This window comes from Phalacrocorax carbo, chromosome 1, assembly GCF_963921805.1.
Source record: "Phalacrocorax carbo chromosome 1, bPhaCar2.1, whole genome shotgun sequence".
NCBI classification, from domain to species: domain Eukaryota; kingdom Metazoa; phylum Chordata; class Aves; order Suliformes; family Phalacrocoracidae; genus Phalacrocorax; species Phalacrocorax carbo.
In genome coordinates, this window is record NC_087513.1 from 202,391,879 (window position 1) to 202,411,401 (window position 19,523).

Below are 19,523 nucleotides of genomic sequence, written 5' to 3' on the forward strand. Positions count from 1 at the left end.
GCTCCTTTGTCATAAATAATTTCCCTTGTTCAAAATTGTATACACTATTTTGTATCACAGTACCATCTGATATAAAATAAACTCATTAATTGAACAAAAACCCAGATCATGCTTGAAAGAAAATTACTGGAAATGTCACCTTTCAAACACAAAGGGGTCCAGGATAGGTACTCCATAAATCATTATAAATCACACAACATAGCACATAAAACTAAGCATGTTACTATTAGTTTCCTTGTCAGACTGACGTTGCAATTAGATTATTCTGGCTTAGCTATATCCCACAAGTTCAAAATAACTTATTTCCCCTCCCTTCTATCACAGTTGTCCAAAATAACTACACGGGACAATGATCTACTTAAACATTATAGCTCTCACGTGCAGGTCAAAGCTTGATCAGAAAGGTACTTCTCAAAGCCCCTTGAAAAAAGGAACAGTAATTACTTTAAGGAGTGTTTTATTGGTGCTAACTGTTGTTTCCAAATACTTCAAACATTCCTTAGTAAGAAAAGTTGTCTTTGAGGCAACAGTTAATGATTAAATTAATTATTATCATTGATAGTTGATGATTCAACCTCTTCGCATCACTGTATGTTTCAAGTCTGTATAACTAAGGTCCAATTCCAGAAATACTAATCATCCATAAATCTCATTTAAGTCAATGATCATAAATCATCTCTCAATATCAGTTCCTAACTTTACTTTGAAACTATCTAAAATGCAAGGAGTTTAAAATATTACCTTTTTCATATTAACTAATGTTAAGAAATTACTATGCTACTTAACAGAACAATGTAGTGGGCTCTATCTAACAGTGAGTTTCAATGTGAAGAATTCATTTATATTCATTTCATATTCAAATCATTTTTTCAATATATGTGGGAGCTCACACTGGGAAGGAATGGAGACAGAAGACTTCATCTTCCAGGCATTCATGTATTTCCTTTTCATTCCTCTGAACTCAAGAAGCTAAGCAGAATAGTTCTTGGCAGCAAGAAATTATTTGTTTACCCAACCTCCAAAAAACGGGATTCTGATTCACCCTGTGTTTCTAGCTTTGCTTACTGGTGATGAGCCTTGCAGCATCTCCACTCTTATCTGAGTGTTGTAGGAAGATAAAGCTCTTCATGCAACATCTCTACTAATGGTAAAATGGGGCAGGTCCTGCTTGAACCTAAGGTCAGGTGGCACAAGGTGGTTTGCCTCCATACATCTAAACTTTTTTTGCCCTAAAATAAGGTAACCTCTTACCTGCTGCCCATTGGAAAGGCTCTGCTTTCTGACAAACCATGCCTTGTCACTGCCTACGAGAATGCCAGTCTGCCTAAGCCGAATATGGGAAAAGAATAAACCTGATCATGGAATATTTTCAAGCCTGTGTTCAGCCCTTATCAGTTTACTAATACAAACATAGCCTCAGAATCTGGATCTATATCCAGAAAAGCCTGATAAAGCCTAAGCACAGCTGATGCAGGGTCAGACTACTTCCTGTACTGATGTAGTTACCTAACTACCTGGTCATGTGTTCATATTTATGAAAATGCTCCAATGAAGATTCAAATGCAAAATTTAAATACCTTCAAAGAAGCTTTTAAACAGAATGGCACCACTCCAAACAAAACAATCATGCACAGTAACCAATTTATAAAATCACCATGAAAGTTTTTAATATTCTAAAAATTTTAAATGAGAGACATCCAGAAGGATTATGTTACAGAGGAGAGAAGTCTCTTTTTAAGAAGTGACTTACCCTCGAAGAGTCTATCAATAATGTCAAAACCAGCACGGAGATCGGATAAAGAAAATTCATAAAACTTGGTCCAACCCTATGATTAAAAGAAATCCAAAGAATTAAATATAGTCACAGAATGATGATGGTGAAGTAAAATACAAATATTAGGCGGTTACTGAATACTGTATACTACTTAATACTGAGTGAATACAGATACAGCCTATGTCCTCTAAAGTGCACCTTTGGAAACATTCAGTAGAGGTAGTATAAAAAAACCCCAGCTCTACCAGTGCATTTAGTTTCACATACTTACACAAACTAGAATTCACTGAGTAAGGGGAATGTAAACTTAAGATTCTTTTATTTTCTAACAGTATTTACTTCAGCTAAAGCTTGCTGACATCTGTGACTAGATCACACATTGAATTATGATTTTATTTCTGAGGGATTTTTTGCTATTCAGTTTCCTTTGGATTTTAATAAATAGGTCTGATTCTTCAAACACAGTCTGCATTATACTAGTATCATCTGACTCCTTAATTCATGTCACTTCTGTACCGACAGAAAAAAAAAATCTAATGAGTAAAGCAATTACTGCTACTATTACAGAAAAAAACACTGGCTGCCATATACATATTTTAATCATTCTCAGTTTGCACCGCCCTTCAGTACTTTATATAGCATTAATGTGTAATGTGTAAATAGTTCTCAGAAAAACCTTTCAGTGTAAATGGGTAAGTATACAAAAAATTGATATATGACACAGAACTTAAGAAATCCAGATGACAAATGCATCTCCTGTTGCTGCATTGTCTTATGGTTGTACCTTTGCATATGGATCATATCATAAGAACAGGAACACGAGACTCAAGATGAAAATGTGTCAGACAACATGCACATATCCAGTGAGATGGATACAGTCTCAGGTCAAGACTGCAGCTGCTCCACAAATCACAGTTAAGCTATCAGCCAATCACTCTGAAGGTCATAAACTGGAAGCATGCTACAGTTTCCCAACAGTGTTCCTGTTTGTTTGGGGTTTTGGGTGTTGTTTTTTTGTTTGTTTGTTTGTTTGTTTGTTCTAACAGATCTGTACATAGACCCAAAACAACCTGAAATTCATTATAAAATGTAAGAGCTTGTAGCTGGGATTGCAGTCCAGCAATGTTAGAAACTGGTAATCTTTAACAAAATAAAAAATCATCACTAAGTCTGCACATGAGACAAACACAGTTACAGCAGAATTAAGAAGAAAGCAGCAATCCTATCTTGTGTCGCTTGGGAAGCTGATGGTAAATGAACATGAATTTGAAGAAAGCCAAATGAGAGTTCATGTATCAGTCAGTACTTCAAATATTTTTACCTATACTACTTATTGAACACCATATTCAAAGTCTGTTACTACAATAGGCAGACAACCTTCTAAATCACAGTCAAAACTAGCAAAAAACTCTCAAACATTCCAGGCTCTACCAGATCAAATCTTTTAGAAGACAGGTTAATTTCACTACTAGTCCAAATAAAATAAATTTGTTGGTTGGGGTTTTGTTCTGTTTAATTTAAGCATCTGCAACCAGAAAGAAATGTTTGCTTTAAACAAAAGTTTATCTAAGGAAAAAATACATCACAGCCTCTGAAGACCATTACAGTCCTCACAACAAATGAGTAAATTCCCTTGTCCTTGAACAGGGTTTGTGTGCAGAAAAAGTAGACGATATCATCTCCTCATTCCCACCAAAGTGTCTCTTTTCTCATGTCTTCCATTCAATTGTGTATGTTTCCAAAACATTTTTTTCCTGTCCCAAGCAAAGAGGATTTGCAGAATCTTTTCCATGGGACCTCACTCCTACATCAGTATCAGTTAGTACACAAATCACGAAATAACCCCATCCACGCAGTAGGAATTTTCCAAGGGACAGGGATTTAGGGTACCAAGATGTCATTTGGCAATGTATTGAGAGACAATAATGAAGGCAGGCACCAGAAGTATCCAAGTTTTACTCATCTCTGAACATGATCCAACATATATGTGACGAAAAATACTTCCAAGTAAAAAAAGCTAATAGATGGAGTAAATTTTTCGAAAGGTGGCAAAAAAAATTATTACCTGAGGAATATAATTTCTTCTTTCTTGGCACACAGCATGAAACCATGCTAAACAAAAGAGAGAATGCGCTCGAGACAAATTTCCCTTTTTATTAATTTGGTCCGCTGTCCAAGATTCATAGGTTCGCAAGAGATTCTTTTTGAGGCCTGGAGGTGCCTGCATTGGAAGGAAAAACACTGTTCTAGACAGAAAACCTGATACTTCTACGCACTATTTTCTTAAATTCTAACTTACAATTTATAACTTAATGCAATTACAAACAGTACTTATTAAAACAAAATTTAACAAGAAAAAGATCTGCTTGTAATAAAAGGCCTAACAACAGAATGATCTTGTACTGCAAACAGCTTAAACAACTTAAACATATTGCAGTTGTAACCAGGACCAACTGATAGAACTATTCTAAAAGAACTCAGTGAAAGAATACTACTCTATCAAAATATGTAAGCTTAAAAGCAAATTCGATTTTTTCAAGAACAAGAACATTCTTCTGTTTATACAAGCTCAACTACCAACTACCATTTCTGTGAACAGAGCCAGCTCGCCTTATGCCAGCACCACACTCTGTTAGTTAGCATACAGATATGTATGATAAAATGCCAGTTCTCCAATTTAGTGTTAGGTACTGTTCACAACCAGCAGAAATAACTGTAGTTAAAGTGTATATAATAAGAAAGATTACAGCGCTTAAAAGTAAGAACAATGTATTAGATACCCAGCCATTTTCAAATTATTTGCAAGTGTGAAGGCAGACACAAATTTTGAAGATTTAAATTACATTTTCATAGAATCATAGAATCACTAAAGTTGGAAAAGACCTCTAAGATCATCAAGTCCAGCTGTCAACCTGTCATGTTTAAGAATTCATATTTATATATAATTATATATAATTTACTTATTTTATATTTATTATAAATATATTTCTAAGATGTTCTTTCTTTCAAAAAATAATGTTTGTTAATGTTTCCATAAAATTACCACAGTTGCAAAAGTTGCATATGCACTCTTGTGGCAAATAATTGCAAAATATTGTAGTCAATTGATGATTTTATTTTAAATTATCTACATCTTGATTGGTAACAGTTAAGGGTCATACGACAACCTTATAATAGTCAAATATTACTAGTCAAGTCATCTGCAATAATTGCCTTTTTGTGCTAACAATATAATTACTGTAAATGAAAAAAAAAAAGCTAACAAAAGGATTTAGAGCACTGCATCAGTGTGAAATTCCAATTATTCCAAAGACAGTATGATCAGTAACTTCAAGAAGCTAGATGAAACGAAACGTGACAATCCTATACAGTTCTGTAGCTTCTGTACCACTGAAGACCTCAACAGAAGGAGGAAGGTACCCCAGAAGTTTAAAAATACCTGCAGTCAATATAAAAGTGTAACATTTTTGGCTGTTGAAAGTCAACAACATTGGACTTTAAAACGTCAGAGCTTCTTGGTTTAGCTGCAGGCAACATCTGCACACTCTATAACCAATAGAAGAGTTAGTAGCACCCCTATCTATGATTTCCATAATGCACATTAATGCATAAGTGCATAAATGATTAGAGCACTTCACAACAAGTTGGAGGAGCATAGTCCCAGTTATTCCTTACTATACAGTTGATCTATCTGAAAGCAAGCTCTCAATTTTTAGTATAGGCCTTTAACTCTACATTCTGCTGTATGGGAGGAGAGCCATTTTTATTAAAAGGGTCTAATCTACTAAAGATATGGTACCAAAAAGAAAAACAAGGAAAAGGAAGCGTGATTCTATGACCTTCAGATGAGTACATTCACAAAGGAGCAATTCCTTGGTTTTCATCCACATCCCAGCACCTGTGAAGGTTTTTCCTTTTAAGAAACACTGATTAAATGCATGAAAGAATCTGGAGCTCAAAACAAAACAAACACTTTCTGTTCAGACTTTCAAGTTGAAAAAACATCTAGAAATAATTTTTACAAACCTTCATTTTAAAGCACAGCTTCTGCAAATTTCCACATATACATAATAAATTATCATTAAAAATATTTCAAGGTAAATTCATAGAATTTTTTTAATTACATCTATTTGAAAAATAAGGCAAAACCAGTTATGAAAATAGTCCACATTATCCAAACTTTAGTCTATCTAAACATATAGCTTACTATATATCAAACGCCATTCTTTGAAAACATGCAATAAAAGTTTTCCAAACAGATCTTACTTCATAAGTTATTTTCAGACTTGACTGAAGCAAAATCGGAGTAAAGTTTGGATGAACTTCAGTAGTGAGCCAAAGGCGGAAGTTTGGTTGAGGCTGTAATGTATTCAGTTCCTATTAAAGAGATGTTATATATTGAATTAGGGTTTGTTTTGGTTTTTTTTTAATGTACGGAACAGTATTTTAAAAAAATATAATACTCTAAATTAGAAAGTTAGGCTTGATTAAACATTTTTGTTGTTTTTATAAGTAAGATTATTTTAAAAACCATTTTTCAAGATGTCTTGACTCCACACATTCTATATGTCTGCCATGCTAAAGTTCAAAGTTCATCCTAGCATTGTTAAAATATTTGCCACTCCCTCACAGATCCTAAATTCAGAGCATAAAAACATATAGTAGTTTCTTACTACTTTTAAGTAAAAAAACACGAAAAGGCTACATCTCAAAAGATGAAGGATTAGAATGTGGGCTGCATATCAACAGCTGATCTCGATGACTTTCAACAACTGTTTAGCTATATTAATTTCTTTTTCATCAAGTGTTTCTTGTATGCACACTTCACATATCATGATTCACAACAAAATGAAGATAGGGAAATTGAGTTCTAAGAGAATAAATATTGTTAAATGCTATTTCAAATACAAAGGCTTCACAAAAAAATATGTAATTATTGAATGTATGAAAATTTACTGCTGGTGCTTTACGTGCATCTGAAACAGACATATTTTCCACTGAAGCTACCGAAGTTGTTTGAGACGAAATGTCAACAGCTTTGTTTATGTGTCTTGGAAGAAATACAGCTCAAAAAAATCTAACAGATTTTCTTGCAATCCATTCATTTTGACATACTCTAAAATATAATTATCACAGAATCACAGAATGGTAGGGGTTGGAAGGAACCTCTGGAGATCATCTTGTCTAATCCCCTGCTTAAGCAAGCACACCCAGAGCAAGGGGCACAGGAACGCATCCAGATGGATTTTTAATGTCTCCAGGGAAGGAGACTCCACAACCTCCCTGGGCTGCCTGTTCCACTGCTCTGGCACCCTCACAGGAAAGAAGTGTTTTCTCAAGTTTAGGTTGAACTTCCTGTGTTCCAACTTGTGCCCATTGCCCTTGTCCTGTCATTGGGGACTAATGAAAAGAGCCTAGTCCCATCATCCTGACACCCACCCTTTAGATATTTATAGGTATTGATGAAATCACCCCTCAGCCTTCTTTTGTCCAGGCTAAACAAACACAAGTCTCTCAGCCTTTCCTCAAATGGGTGATGCTCCAGTCCCCTGAACGTCTTGGTAGCTCTCCACTGGACTTGCTCAAAGCTCCACATCATTCTTAAACTGGGGGGCTCAAAACTGGACACAGTACTCCAAATGTGGCCTCACTAGGGCAGAGTAGAGGGGAAGGAGAACCTCTCTCCACCTGCTGGCCACACTCCTTTTAATGCACCCCAGCACACCGTTGGCCTTCTTGGTCACAAGGGCACAGTGCTGGCTCATGGTCTAGCTGCTGTCCACCAGCACTCCAAGGTCTTTTTCATCAGACCCACTTTCCAGCAGGTCAACCCCGCAACCTGTACTGGTGCATGGGGTTGTTCCTCCCCAGGGGCAGGACCCTGCACTTGCTTTTGTTGTATTTCATGAGGTTCCCCTTGGCCCAGCTATCCAGCCTGTCCAGGTCTCGCTGGATGGCAGCACTGCCTTCCAGCGTATCAGCCAGTCTTCCCAGCTTGGTGTCATCATCAAATTTGCTGAGGTTACACTCTATCCCTTCATCCACGTCATTGATGAATATGTTGAACAGGACTGGACCCAGCACAGACCCCTGGGGAACACCACTAGTGACAGGCCTCCAACCAGACTCTGCCCTGTTGATCATGACCCTCTAAGTTCTGTTGTTGAGCCAGTTCTCTGTCCACCTCACTCTCCACGCATCCAACCCACACTTCCTTACCTTGCCTGTGAGGATGCTATGGGAGACAGTGTCGAATGCCTTACTGAACTCGAGATAGACAACATCCACTGCTCTCCCTTCATCGAGCCAGCAAGTCACACTATCATAGAAGGCTATCAGGTTGGTCAAGCATGACCTCCCCTTGGTGAATCCATGTTGACTGTTTCTGATAACCTTCTTTTCCTCTACATGCCTGGACATGACCTCCAGGATGAACTGCTCTATCACCTTTCTGGGGACGGAGGCAAGGCTGACTGGCTTATGTTTCATTATTATATTTTTGTGGAGAAAATAAGAAACTTATTATACATATCCAAATTGAAATACTTACAAAATCTGAAATTTTATAATTAGTAAGAGGCTTACAAACACTTCTTTACTGTTACTGTCATATTTAGACAAGATTATACATATCAGCGTTATTTTGCTTTGCCTTCCCCTTTTGAATTAGTTTGTTTCATGGATTTCACAGTGACATACACGTAAAGTTATTTTGATCTAGTTAGCAAGTTAATGATTTTACATGCCATAAGTAAGAGTGTGTTTCTAGAAAACATTGGACATTTCAGTTTCAAATTTTGGTAACTCAGACACAAACTACCCTTAACATAAAAGAACTAATAAAAAAAAAGTCCTAGAACCATAAAAGAAAAAATTAAGCATACATAGATTCAGAGTTCAGCAAGCATGGGTAGTATCCTATAAAGTACCGGAAGTCCTAACAGGGTCATTTGTTCACTCATTGTGGCAGAAATACTCTACGTTTTATGAAAATTAAAGCACTCACACAAAGGAAGGAGCTGCTTAGATCTGAAGCATTTCACCTTACTCATGAGTGAGAAAACTGCAAAGGTTTATTTTTTAATTGTTGTAATTTTAAACATCACCATGCAAATGCCTGAAATTCTTCAGAAATGTTGCATACTAATTTTGTCTAGTTTCCAATACATTCTTCTCTAGCTACCCTCACCTTTTCCAATACAGGAAGCCAAGATGTAACAAGATGCAGGTTCTTTAAACACAGCCATTCTCCATTATGTGCACATTGTTTTAAAGTTTGAATAGCCAGGTCAGCTTGGCCTTGACCCATTGCAATCTGAAATGAAAGACACAATTCTATCAGGAATTTATCACACCTCATTTATCAGCTAAATACAAAATTGTGTTTCCAAGTTAGACAGCATATGTAAAAAAGAAGGTGTGCTAAAGATAGCCAGAATTTTCTCTAAAGTGATAGGCTATTAAAGTAGGGAAAAGATAATGAAAATGTAGCTTTTTCATTACAACTTATATAACTAGAGTTTCTTAAGAAACATCATTACCTAGTCTTTTTATGGAAAAAACCATACATCATTTGGTGACAGTGATGGTATTCCCTGGGAACTCAAAAAGTAATTTAAGTATCAATGACTGAACTGTATTACTGCAGAAGTGCTGATACAATAAAAACAAGAGATAAATTAGAATGAGTTTTCTTTTGACTGTAAGTTAGCTGTACTGCCTTTGAAGAGAAACACTCAGTTTCATATTGAGATGACTGAAACGCTAAGGCTCCTTGCTTTCTTGCTGGGAAACATGAATAGCTTAACAGTCTTTACTTAATTTTTTTATAGTACTATATTGCTGCTAAAATAAATTTGGATCTTCAAATGAAAATACAAAGATCCAAAACTGAGTTTTCAGATAAGTAAGTGAAAACTGAAAATAAAGGACTTTTCTGTGGCACAATTACTGCAACAATTGATGCTAAACTATCTGTGGAGTACATTCACCTTAGTTCTCCCTTAGAATCTAATTGGAAGCGATACAGAAAGAAAACCCTGAACCAAACAGGTTGAAAAGAAAGTGGTCTTAGCCAATCTGAAAAGTCTTGTCTTGGCATTACTGCTATAGTGAATTAGAACTATTGTCATTATTATGACTTCATCCCTTAAGAGGAAATTGATCCTCTCTTTTTATACTAAAATTGTACTGAATCAAAGAAACTTGGGGCCTTAGCTTTACATGATGATACAGGGATATCCTCTGCCTAAATAAAACTGAGTATAATGTATTGAAATAATTTAAAATAGCCAAAAGAAGATAACTGAAAGTCACCAAACAATATGGTAGTACACCACACACATTTAGTGGTCTGTTCTTTATCCCATATGAGAAATTATTCAACAGAGAAGAAAATTCTGATCCTCTATGTTCTATTGAAATTTCATGAGAAAATGCAGGAAAAAATACTAACAAAATATGCTCATTAGTAGGACATCTTTCAGATGACTGAGCTTTGAGTACCACTCCTTAATCAAATACCATATCATGTTACATTTTAAAAGTCCAACATATAATGGATATTTAGAGATAAACACAAAAAGTCATGTGGCAGAGCAAGAAATATGCATCCTGAAATATTCACAGCTAGATAAGCTGGCAGTAGGATCTAAATCTTTACAATTTGATGGGAAAAATACATTACATCAGTGCACATTCCAGAAAAGGCACTATTTCAAGGACTATTTAAAAGCAACCTTGAACTTGACATTTTCCATTTCTATGCTAACCAGTGATCAGCTAGATAACAACTTGCCTCCCCTGAATATTTCAAAGGACAGAAGGAAATAACGCTTTACAGAGAGGTATAAAGCATATTGGTACTTTGTATTAGGAATATCAGAAAACCACTTGGGTCATAGAATAATTTAAGTTGGAATGGATCCTGGAAGGTCTCAACCTCCTACTCAAAGTAGGGCCAGCTGTGAAAGACCAGACCAGGAGCCAAGGGCTTTGTCCAGTGGACTCTTGGGAACCTCCAAAGATGGAGACTGCACTGGGAAATCTGTTTGACTGTCCTCATGGTGAAAAAGTTTCTCCTTACATGCAGTCGTAACCTGTCTCATCATCATTTATGCCCATTGCTTCTTTCCACCATGCCTGACTGCAAAGAGTCTGGGTCTATTTTCTCAATAGGTATTGAAATGCTGTTGTTAGGTCATCACAAAGACTCCTCTGCTGGCAGGGCACAGTGCTGGCTCATATCCAGCTTGTCATCTACAAAAACCTTCCAGTCCTTTTCAACAGAGGTCCTCCCTAGCCAGTCAAACCATTGCCTGTATCACTGCAAGGGCTTCTTCCTTCCCAGTGGCAGGACTTTTCATTTCTTGAGTTCTGTTAAGATTCCTGTCAGACAGTGAAAGCCAAGGAGAGTTGTGAGCCCATTGCTTGGTGGGCAAGGCACACAGTGACATGGTACATTCAGCTGAGGTACTCAATGCCCTTTTAGTCTGAGGTTTCACTGCTGAGCCTTGTTCTCAGGCCTCCCAGGTCTCCCAAACCTACAAACAGGGGTGAAGCAATACCCACAGTAGAGAGAGAGATTTAGGAATCCTCAACACACTTAGAAATAAAAAAATCCACAGGATGAGATGGGATGCATCCAAGAGTGCTGGGGGGGCCAGCTAATGTCACTTCTTGCTCTCATCTTCAAAAGGTTATATTGATCTGGAGTGTTTCCTGATGAAAAAGGAAAATGTCACATTTATCTTCAAGAAGGGCAAGGAGGAGAAAGATCTAGGTAATTACAGGTTGGTCAGCCTCCACTCAGTCCTTGGAAGGTAATGGAGCAAGTCCTCTTAGAAGCCATTTCTAAATACACGAAGAACACAGAGGTGATAAGGAGCAGCCAATATAGATTTACCAATGGCAAGTCATGCCTGATTGACTTGATTGTTTCCTATGATGACTGCCGCTGTGGACAAGGGGGTGACAGTAAATGTTGTATACCTTGGCTTTAGTAAGGCTTTTGACAGTCTCCCATATCTTCCTTATCACCAAAATGGAGAAATATGGGCTGGAAAAGTGAAAAATAGGATAGGCAGAAAAACGGGTGGTCTGCTGGGCTCACACAATGGTCAGTGGTGCAAAGTCCAGCTGGGAGCCCGTAACTAGTGGTATACTTAGGAGATCACTACTTGGACAAATACTGATTAATGTCTTCATCAGTGACCTGGGTTATGTGATTGGGTGCACTCTCAGAAAGCTAATGGATAACACCAAGGGGGGTGAAGTGAAGGGCGAGCAACCGATACACTGGAAGGCTGGATGGATACTCAGATGGACCTCAACAGGCTAGAGAAACAGGTTGGCAGTTCATGAAGTTCAACAAGGCAAATGCAAAGTCCTACACCTCGGATGGAATTACCCCATGCAGCAGCACAGGCTGGGGAATGCCTAGGAACCAGCTTTGAAAAAAAGGAAGCCCTAGGGGACAACAAACTGAATGAGTCAACAATGGGCCCTTGCAACAAAGGCCAATCCCATAATGGGCTGTATTAGTAAAAGCAGTCAGCAGGTCCAGTGAAATGATCCTTTCCCTTTCTTCGGAACTTGTGAGACCACATCTGGAGTACTGTGTCCAGTTTTGGGCTCCCCAGCACAAGACATACATGCTTATACTGAAGTGACTCCAGAGCAGACCACCAGCATGGTCAGGGCACACTGTGCAGGGTTTTTTTAGCCAAGCAATCAGGAGACCTTCTTGCTGTCTGAAACTGCCTGATTGAAGAATGCAGAGAAGATAGAGCCAGACTCTTTCAGAGGCACATGGTGATAGGACGAGTCAATGCACACAAGTTGGAACATGGGAAATACTGATTTGATATTAGGAAAAACATCCTCCTGTGAGAGTGGTCAAATACTGGAAACTAGTTGCCCAGAGATATTGTGGGATCTCCATCCTTGGAGGGGGGACCTCCCCATCCCGAGCAGGGTGTTGAAGTAGATGATCTCCAGAAGACCCTTCAAATTCTATGAATTTAACAGCTACAGTAAATTTCTTTTTAAAAAAAAAAAAATTGTTTTCAACATCTCGGTATAGATCCAATTTTGAAACAGATACAGAAAACAAAGTGATTTATTAACAGTACAATTCCTGATTAAAGTCTGCTCAAGGGGAATTATCTTTACCCAGCTGAGTCTTGCATTGAATGAAAACAGTGATGAAGTTGTATACCATGACAAAAACCAACTGCTATATTGTCTGGGCAAATAATTTTGGTGTTGTATGCCTGTTCCTGAAATCTGAGGATTTCCCACATGGTTGATCTTAATCAATTTTTAAAAAAGACTTTAAATATAAGTGTTCTGTTCATGAACTCCCATCAAAAATTAATTGGTTAAAATTTACTTGTAAAATTTCTCAAAATATTTTACAGAATTTCACAACATACCAAAGTATTCACAAACACTGAATATCTGATTTATGTTTTCTGTTGAAGAAAGAAATATGCAAGTTCTATAAGCAGAGGAAAATATGAAATCGAGTTTTCAGTGGGTTTTGTTCATATTTCAGTTATTCCCCACTAAAAAATGTAATGTTCCAGAATGCATAACAATTAACAGCTTCTTTTATTCTTTTCCATCTATCTTCTCATTTTTACCTTCTGCAAGTTGAAGGAATGTCTCTTGGGTGGTTTCTGCTTCGGTGGGGATCACTAATTGTGTTCTCTTCTCCACCCCATTTTGACAATGAAATCAGAAGTTAGTGACAAGATAGGTGGGAATAACTAACATAGGCACCAAACTACGCTTTTACAAACTAACTTCCTTAAAACCCAAGGTAAACCAGATACTACTACTGTAAAATTTTACACATTGTGGTTTTTAATCATTATGTTTATCAAAGACTGACCTGATGGTAGCACTCAGTATTTCTTTCAACACTTGCAAGCTCTTGCAACTCTTGAGAAGGATCAGCACCAGGAGAAATAATTATCAAAATAGGCTCAATTTCCAGAGTTTCTTTATAAAGACGTTTCAAATTCAGAGGTGATGGAGATAATTCTTTTATTCCTATAATTAGAATGATTATGGAAATAAAGTGACTACACAGTACGGAGTGCTCTTTAGAGGTCATGTGGCTTTAGAGTTTTGTTCAATACAGAGCATAAAACTCATCCTATGATGGGAAAATAATCCTTACAATATGCATGTAGAAGGCACCCCATGTGGATAAGAAAAAGACACAAGCACCAAAGTGGTGCCTGGACTTCCAGCTTGACAGATATAAACAGCAGTCTTTATTTAGAGTGTAGTCTTCAAGAAAACATACAGAAAGATCTGGAATACAAGAATATGAGAAGCTATGCTATTTGCTAAAACTAATTGCAGTCTGTATGTCTACATGCAGAAATTGTCTCCTGTATTGTCCCAAAAGACTTTGACTTTACACAGTCCTTGGTACTACAATTACTTTAGTTTATTGTTTGCTTTAATATACAACTTAAATGTTTAGAATGTTAATCTTGTATAGGCAAGGCATTATACACGAGCCCAAAGCTATGTGTGTAAGTGTATCATAAACTTAAAAACTGTTAACCACATATTTTCAATGCATCTTTATACTGGTACTTAAAACAGCGACATGTAAGGTGCAATAGGAAATCACAACATAAAGCAAGACAGAAGAGCCCAAATCAGTTACATCTATGCCACACCTGCTAAAAGATGGAATCACATTTCCTTGAGGGCATAGTCTGCTTTTAGTCTTGAGTTATTATCTCCACACAGAATACGGTATAATTTGAATGTCACAGGTTAGGTTGGCAAAGGTTAGTATGAGAACTGGCTTCTCTGCATGTATCTGTACAGAGACTCTGACAGATGAAGCCAAACATTAAAAATTACTATCAATCAAAATGCTTTAAAAAATTAATTAAATAGGACAAATATTGGAAAATATTTTCATTTGACATTCATTAGGCGTGTAGAGGTAATATAAGCAGAGACAAATATATAAACTGAGGCCATAAGGCGATTGACATGGGCAGCACCCTTGCGGAGTTCTGCTGCTCACTCCCAATAAGCCCTAAACCGTAGAAGATCCATAAAATAACACTGAAATTAAAGCAGGGATGTCCAGTGCTGGACTGAAGCATGCTCGGTGAGTAAGACTCTTCAGGGACACTTAACTGTCAGAATCTCAAAAATGTCTGACAAACATCTACAAGTTTTTTCTCAGCGAATGCTGTATCAGCCAAATTTGGATGCATTTTCAGAAGGCCTAAAAAAGCTTACACCTTGAATGAAAGTGGCCCAGCATACTAGCTTTCAAGTCATTCCTCCAAACTGAGCTTATAGTAACATTTTTCACAAATACAGGCTTATCCAGATTTAACATCCCCTTCATTAACGTAATAAATGGAAATAGCTAAGCTATTGGCAGGGAGGGGAGAAAGAAAGAAAACAGACAAATTAGCTAAGAAAAGAAAAGAAACTTGATTGGTTTGGAGGACCACAAGGAAGAGGTACTTGTGAGGCATTCTGATATTTGAGCACTGTCTTGCACATTAAACAAGTTTCATCTCATCAAATCTCTCTCCACTGAGTTGTATTCACTGTAACTATATTTCACTGTTGAAGTATCAAAATATAAATTTTTTCTTATTAATTTAATATAAATATGAAAACATTACATAAAGCATTATTAGAACTTAATCACTATCTTCATAAGTAATAAAGATCTACTGAATCTTAACACCAAATTTTAGATCAAAATTTTATTAAAAGTAAGGCCTTGGAAAGCTAAATTTTAAGTTTTATTAACTTCTAAAGCAGTGAAGAAAATTTTGAAAATCTTCACTACTGTTCCAAATCCTATGAGAGGTACAGGACTAATACCTATTGAAGTCAACAGGCAGCAAGGATACAAAAAACAAACAGAGATCTTTCTGACCACTAATTAACATCGTGGAATGGACATCATGCAATACTGCAGATAGTCGTTATTACATGGAAATGCGGAACAGATATACAAAGTCATAGAAGTAAAATCCATTGGGTCTTTAAGCACTGTGTTATTACTTCCAGTTGAAAAACCCTGGAGCCATAAAACACTGGTCACTGCAAAAGGTTTCACTATAGGCTTGTGATGTTCTTATACTCTTGCCTTGACATTTATTATTTGCCATTGACAAAGACAGTAACATGCTAGACAGACCTCTCCACTTACTCTCAAGTTCCTGTTCTAAGACTGCTTTCCTGCTACAAACAGGTGAGGTAAACCAGAGCCTGTTGGCTGTATTATTATTTTTAGCAGTGCAAGCAGAAGGCATGCAGACTCCTGAGAAGCTTAATTGATTAGGAGTTTTGATATTGTATATAACTCTGTGTTAACTGAGGACTGCCACTTGGCCTTGCATTAACTGAAGAACAGAATAAAAAGCTACGACTGGGCAATAGACAAATGTGTGTACACCTGTAACTTAGCTTATTATAATTACATAGGTATCGTAATGATGTTAACTTGAAAGAGGTGCAATTGTAAATGAGTAACTGCCTAGCCAAATATACTCTAGCACGCTTGAGGTGCATCATTTAGAAAATTAATACAGCGTAAGTTTTCTTCCATAAAACAGTTTGTTCTTTTAGAAATTTGGACACGATGTTTAGAAAAAGCAAAGCTGTGCTAAACTGCTTTTTGTTTTAAGGAAGCTCAGCAGAAGTGAAATATAGAAAAACTACAGTACAGCCCTGTCTATTCCTGGCCATTAGAATTAAAGCTACAGCCAGGATTACATTTAGAGAACTGAAAAAAAAAGGACTCCAGTGTTTTCAGGGTAAATCAATAAGCATTCATATTCCAGATAATAACTATGCATTCAAACTGGGAATTCCTGACATGCTTTTCTACCTCCATGTTCGGTTCTGACAGAAATTCTTAAATCTTACTATTCAAACTGAGATCCTGACATGAGAAGAAAAAGCATATGTGAGAGCAAATACCTTTTCAGAAAATGTCTAACGTGTGTATATGGGAAAATCAAAGGGGAAAAAAGAAACACCTGACATATAAATACAAAGTTTGGCACAAGATGCAAGCCTCACATTCTGTATAAACTGATGAAGCTTCCATAAAATCAGTGAACAACTTTTCACAATACTTCTGTACTAAAGTCAATGCAGTTAAACTAATTTACAGCAGCTGGAATTTTAACTCAAATTTCTTGTTAAAATTCCTTATGTTGATGATCTGTACACAGAGGATCAATGTACAAAAATATTAGTAAATATATTATTACTATTCACAGTTCCAATACAGAAAGCAGGACAGGCTTTTTTTTAATTATTATTTCGACAAGTAATTTTGTTTTGGCCTAGATGCAGTATAACCATGACAGCCTTGGTCTACTTTATAGAAAATGGATCTGTGGGAATAAAATACAGACTTATTTAGCCTGCACTGATTTTCTTTCTCTGTATCTCTACTGCTTTTTTGAAGATATGAAAATGGAGGCAATTAAAATCAAGCCTCTTTAAATACTATTTCTGATGTAGCCAGACTCAAAAAGCTAAGTTAAAGCAGATATGAAAAAAAACCAGCTATGAGTGATTTGAATGATTTGGGAGTATACTGTCAATATGATTTTTGCTAACATGGTGCATTTCAGTATAGCATGTAAAATAAAGAAATAAGCATACTTTGGGTGCCCACAAAATACATTTATAGAAAATCCTTATGAACTTTATCTTTAAAAGAAATTATTTTAATCCCCCTTCATCCACAAATTTAAAAATATATGTAAAAGATGAAAAAAAGGAAAAAAACCATATCTGGATAGAACAGAAGTGGAAGGCTTTCTTGTAGGCTATTACAGCTCTTTTGGAACTCATTTTTCTCATAGGAAAACAGCCAAAGGAGATTGGAAACTTAACGGCTCCCTTTTGAACTAAGTGAAGCAGTTCATTTAAGAAGTTTCAGGGCGAGGTCCCTGAAAAAGACATGATAGAAAAAAATACGAAAAACATTCATACAAGTATGACTTCTTTTATTAGTTGGAAACCGCTAGTCATGATTTATGACATGATCTCAAAATCTCACTGATATGCATGAAGAATCTGTGGATGAAACCTTGCCTACAAATGGAGTCAATGCTATTCTGTCTTCCTCAGTGACACTGTAGTTTAATTCAACAAAAAACATTCCCTTATGGAACGCCTCCAAGGAACTTGTATCAAGATAGACCTAACTAATTTATGTAACACATTGAGATTTGGAAGACCTAAGTGCGTGAATAAACTTACTCTGAATCCAGGTCTCCTGGGCTTTGAGACACACATACTTCAGATCGCATTCTCATTTGATTCCAACGGGCAGGGACATTGTCACAGTGGGACCTGTACACTCACCATGATGAAAGTACCCTCTCTATGTACTAATAATATTTGACAGAGCAGGCTAACCTTACTCCTGAAAATACTGGCCTTGGTGGCAGACATGGAATGAATTTTGACCAACAAATACTGCCCACAGACAGTGCATAAAGAGGGAGTGAAATAAACAAAATCTCACACAAATGCCATTAAAAATGTAAGAATCAGAAACCTCAACTCCTACCTAATCTTATACTAATAAGAAAAGACACATATTTCAAGAACTTAAAACTACCATAGCCATTGTTTTTTATATATAACTCATCTATTGCATTATCATGCAAAATTACCCTTTATTCAAACTGCAGATCTTTACAAGTACTGGAAATGTAATTCCAGCCATATTACCTTGGTAGCCTATGAGTCAACCTTCCAGGTTCATTTTCTAACATGTTAAAAACAGCCTTTGCCACTTATATTTAAGGTCTTTACAATCTACATCCTTTCCCTTCTGTTAATCCCACTTCTGTACTGAAACTGTATCATATTAAAACCAACAAATTCTGCCTTTTCCCTACGTAACGCAGAAGGCAATTTTTAAAACTAGTGCCCACTCCAATGAGACACTCTTAATTCATCTTCCATGTGCGTATTGTCATTAACTACTAAAAACTGAAGGATGGCTTTGGTGTGCTGTACTGCTATATTTAGATTATTCGGAATATTAGACCTAAACTTTGGATACGATAGACCTCATAGAGGAAACAGACTAGAACACAGCATTGAATCATAGTATTGAATCACTCTAAATCATGTTCATCTCTAAACAGACAGTAAAAAATGTATTGTAGTCCAAGAGACTGACAAAAATGACTGGAAATATGAAACAATCTTTTGAGATCCAACTTACAAAAATCTCAAACCTAATGGTTTTTAAATGGTAAATGATATTAAATTAAATAATCTTTTTGGAAAACTTGTGTCTTTAGGAAAATGCTGCAGTATGAAACTTACAGAAAACCAGCTATCCTCCTTTCTTAATTACTCCAGTGTTCAAGAATTCATTAAAAGAATCTGACAGATCTTTCATGATATTTTAAATCACTATGCAGCATAAACCAAACCATTTTAAAGCACTTTTTAACAATACTTTACAAGCAAAAAATCAGCAAATCCATTTACAGCACATTTTCAAATCCTAAAACTTAGGGATTCTGTAAGAACTAGAAAATAAAAGCGAAACATAGGACAAAAGAAATTATTTAATTGTTGTGTGGAAATGCCTGATGAAAAATTAACTTACCCAGAGTTTTACATGCAAAAAGAGCCATGGCACTCTGTAGCCTGTCTGGTCTGACAGCCTGGACCACAAGTACCTTAAAATAAAATATAT

At 36.5% G+C, this 19,523-nt stretch overlaps 1 protein-coding gene across 1 annotated transcript in view; it reads right to left on the reverse strand.

Moving 5' to 3' along the window:
- Positions 1 to 19,523, reverse strand: part of DYNC2H1 (dynein cytoplasmic 2 heavy chain 1) — a 192,917-nt gene that overhangs the window by 70,831 nt on the left and 102,563 nt on the right. The window contains exons 75-80 of the mRNA XM_064441295.1: positions 19,434 to 19,506; positions 13,671 to 13,831; positions 8,964 to 9,089; positions 6,041 to 6,151; positions 3,840 to 3,995; positions 1,751 to 1,826 (exon numbers count right to left, since the gene is read on the reverse strand). Of these exons, the coding sequence (XP_064297365.1) occupies positions 1,751 to 1,826; positions 3,840 to 3,995; positions 6,041 to 6,151; positions 8,964 to 9,089; positions 13,671 to 13,831; positions 19,434 to 19,506 (703 nt within the window). The remainder of the gene's footprint in view (positions 1 to 1,750; positions 1,827 to 3,839; positions 3,996 to 6,040; positions 6,152 to 8,963; positions 9,090 to 13,670; positions 13,832 to 19,433; positions 19,507 to 19,523) is intronic.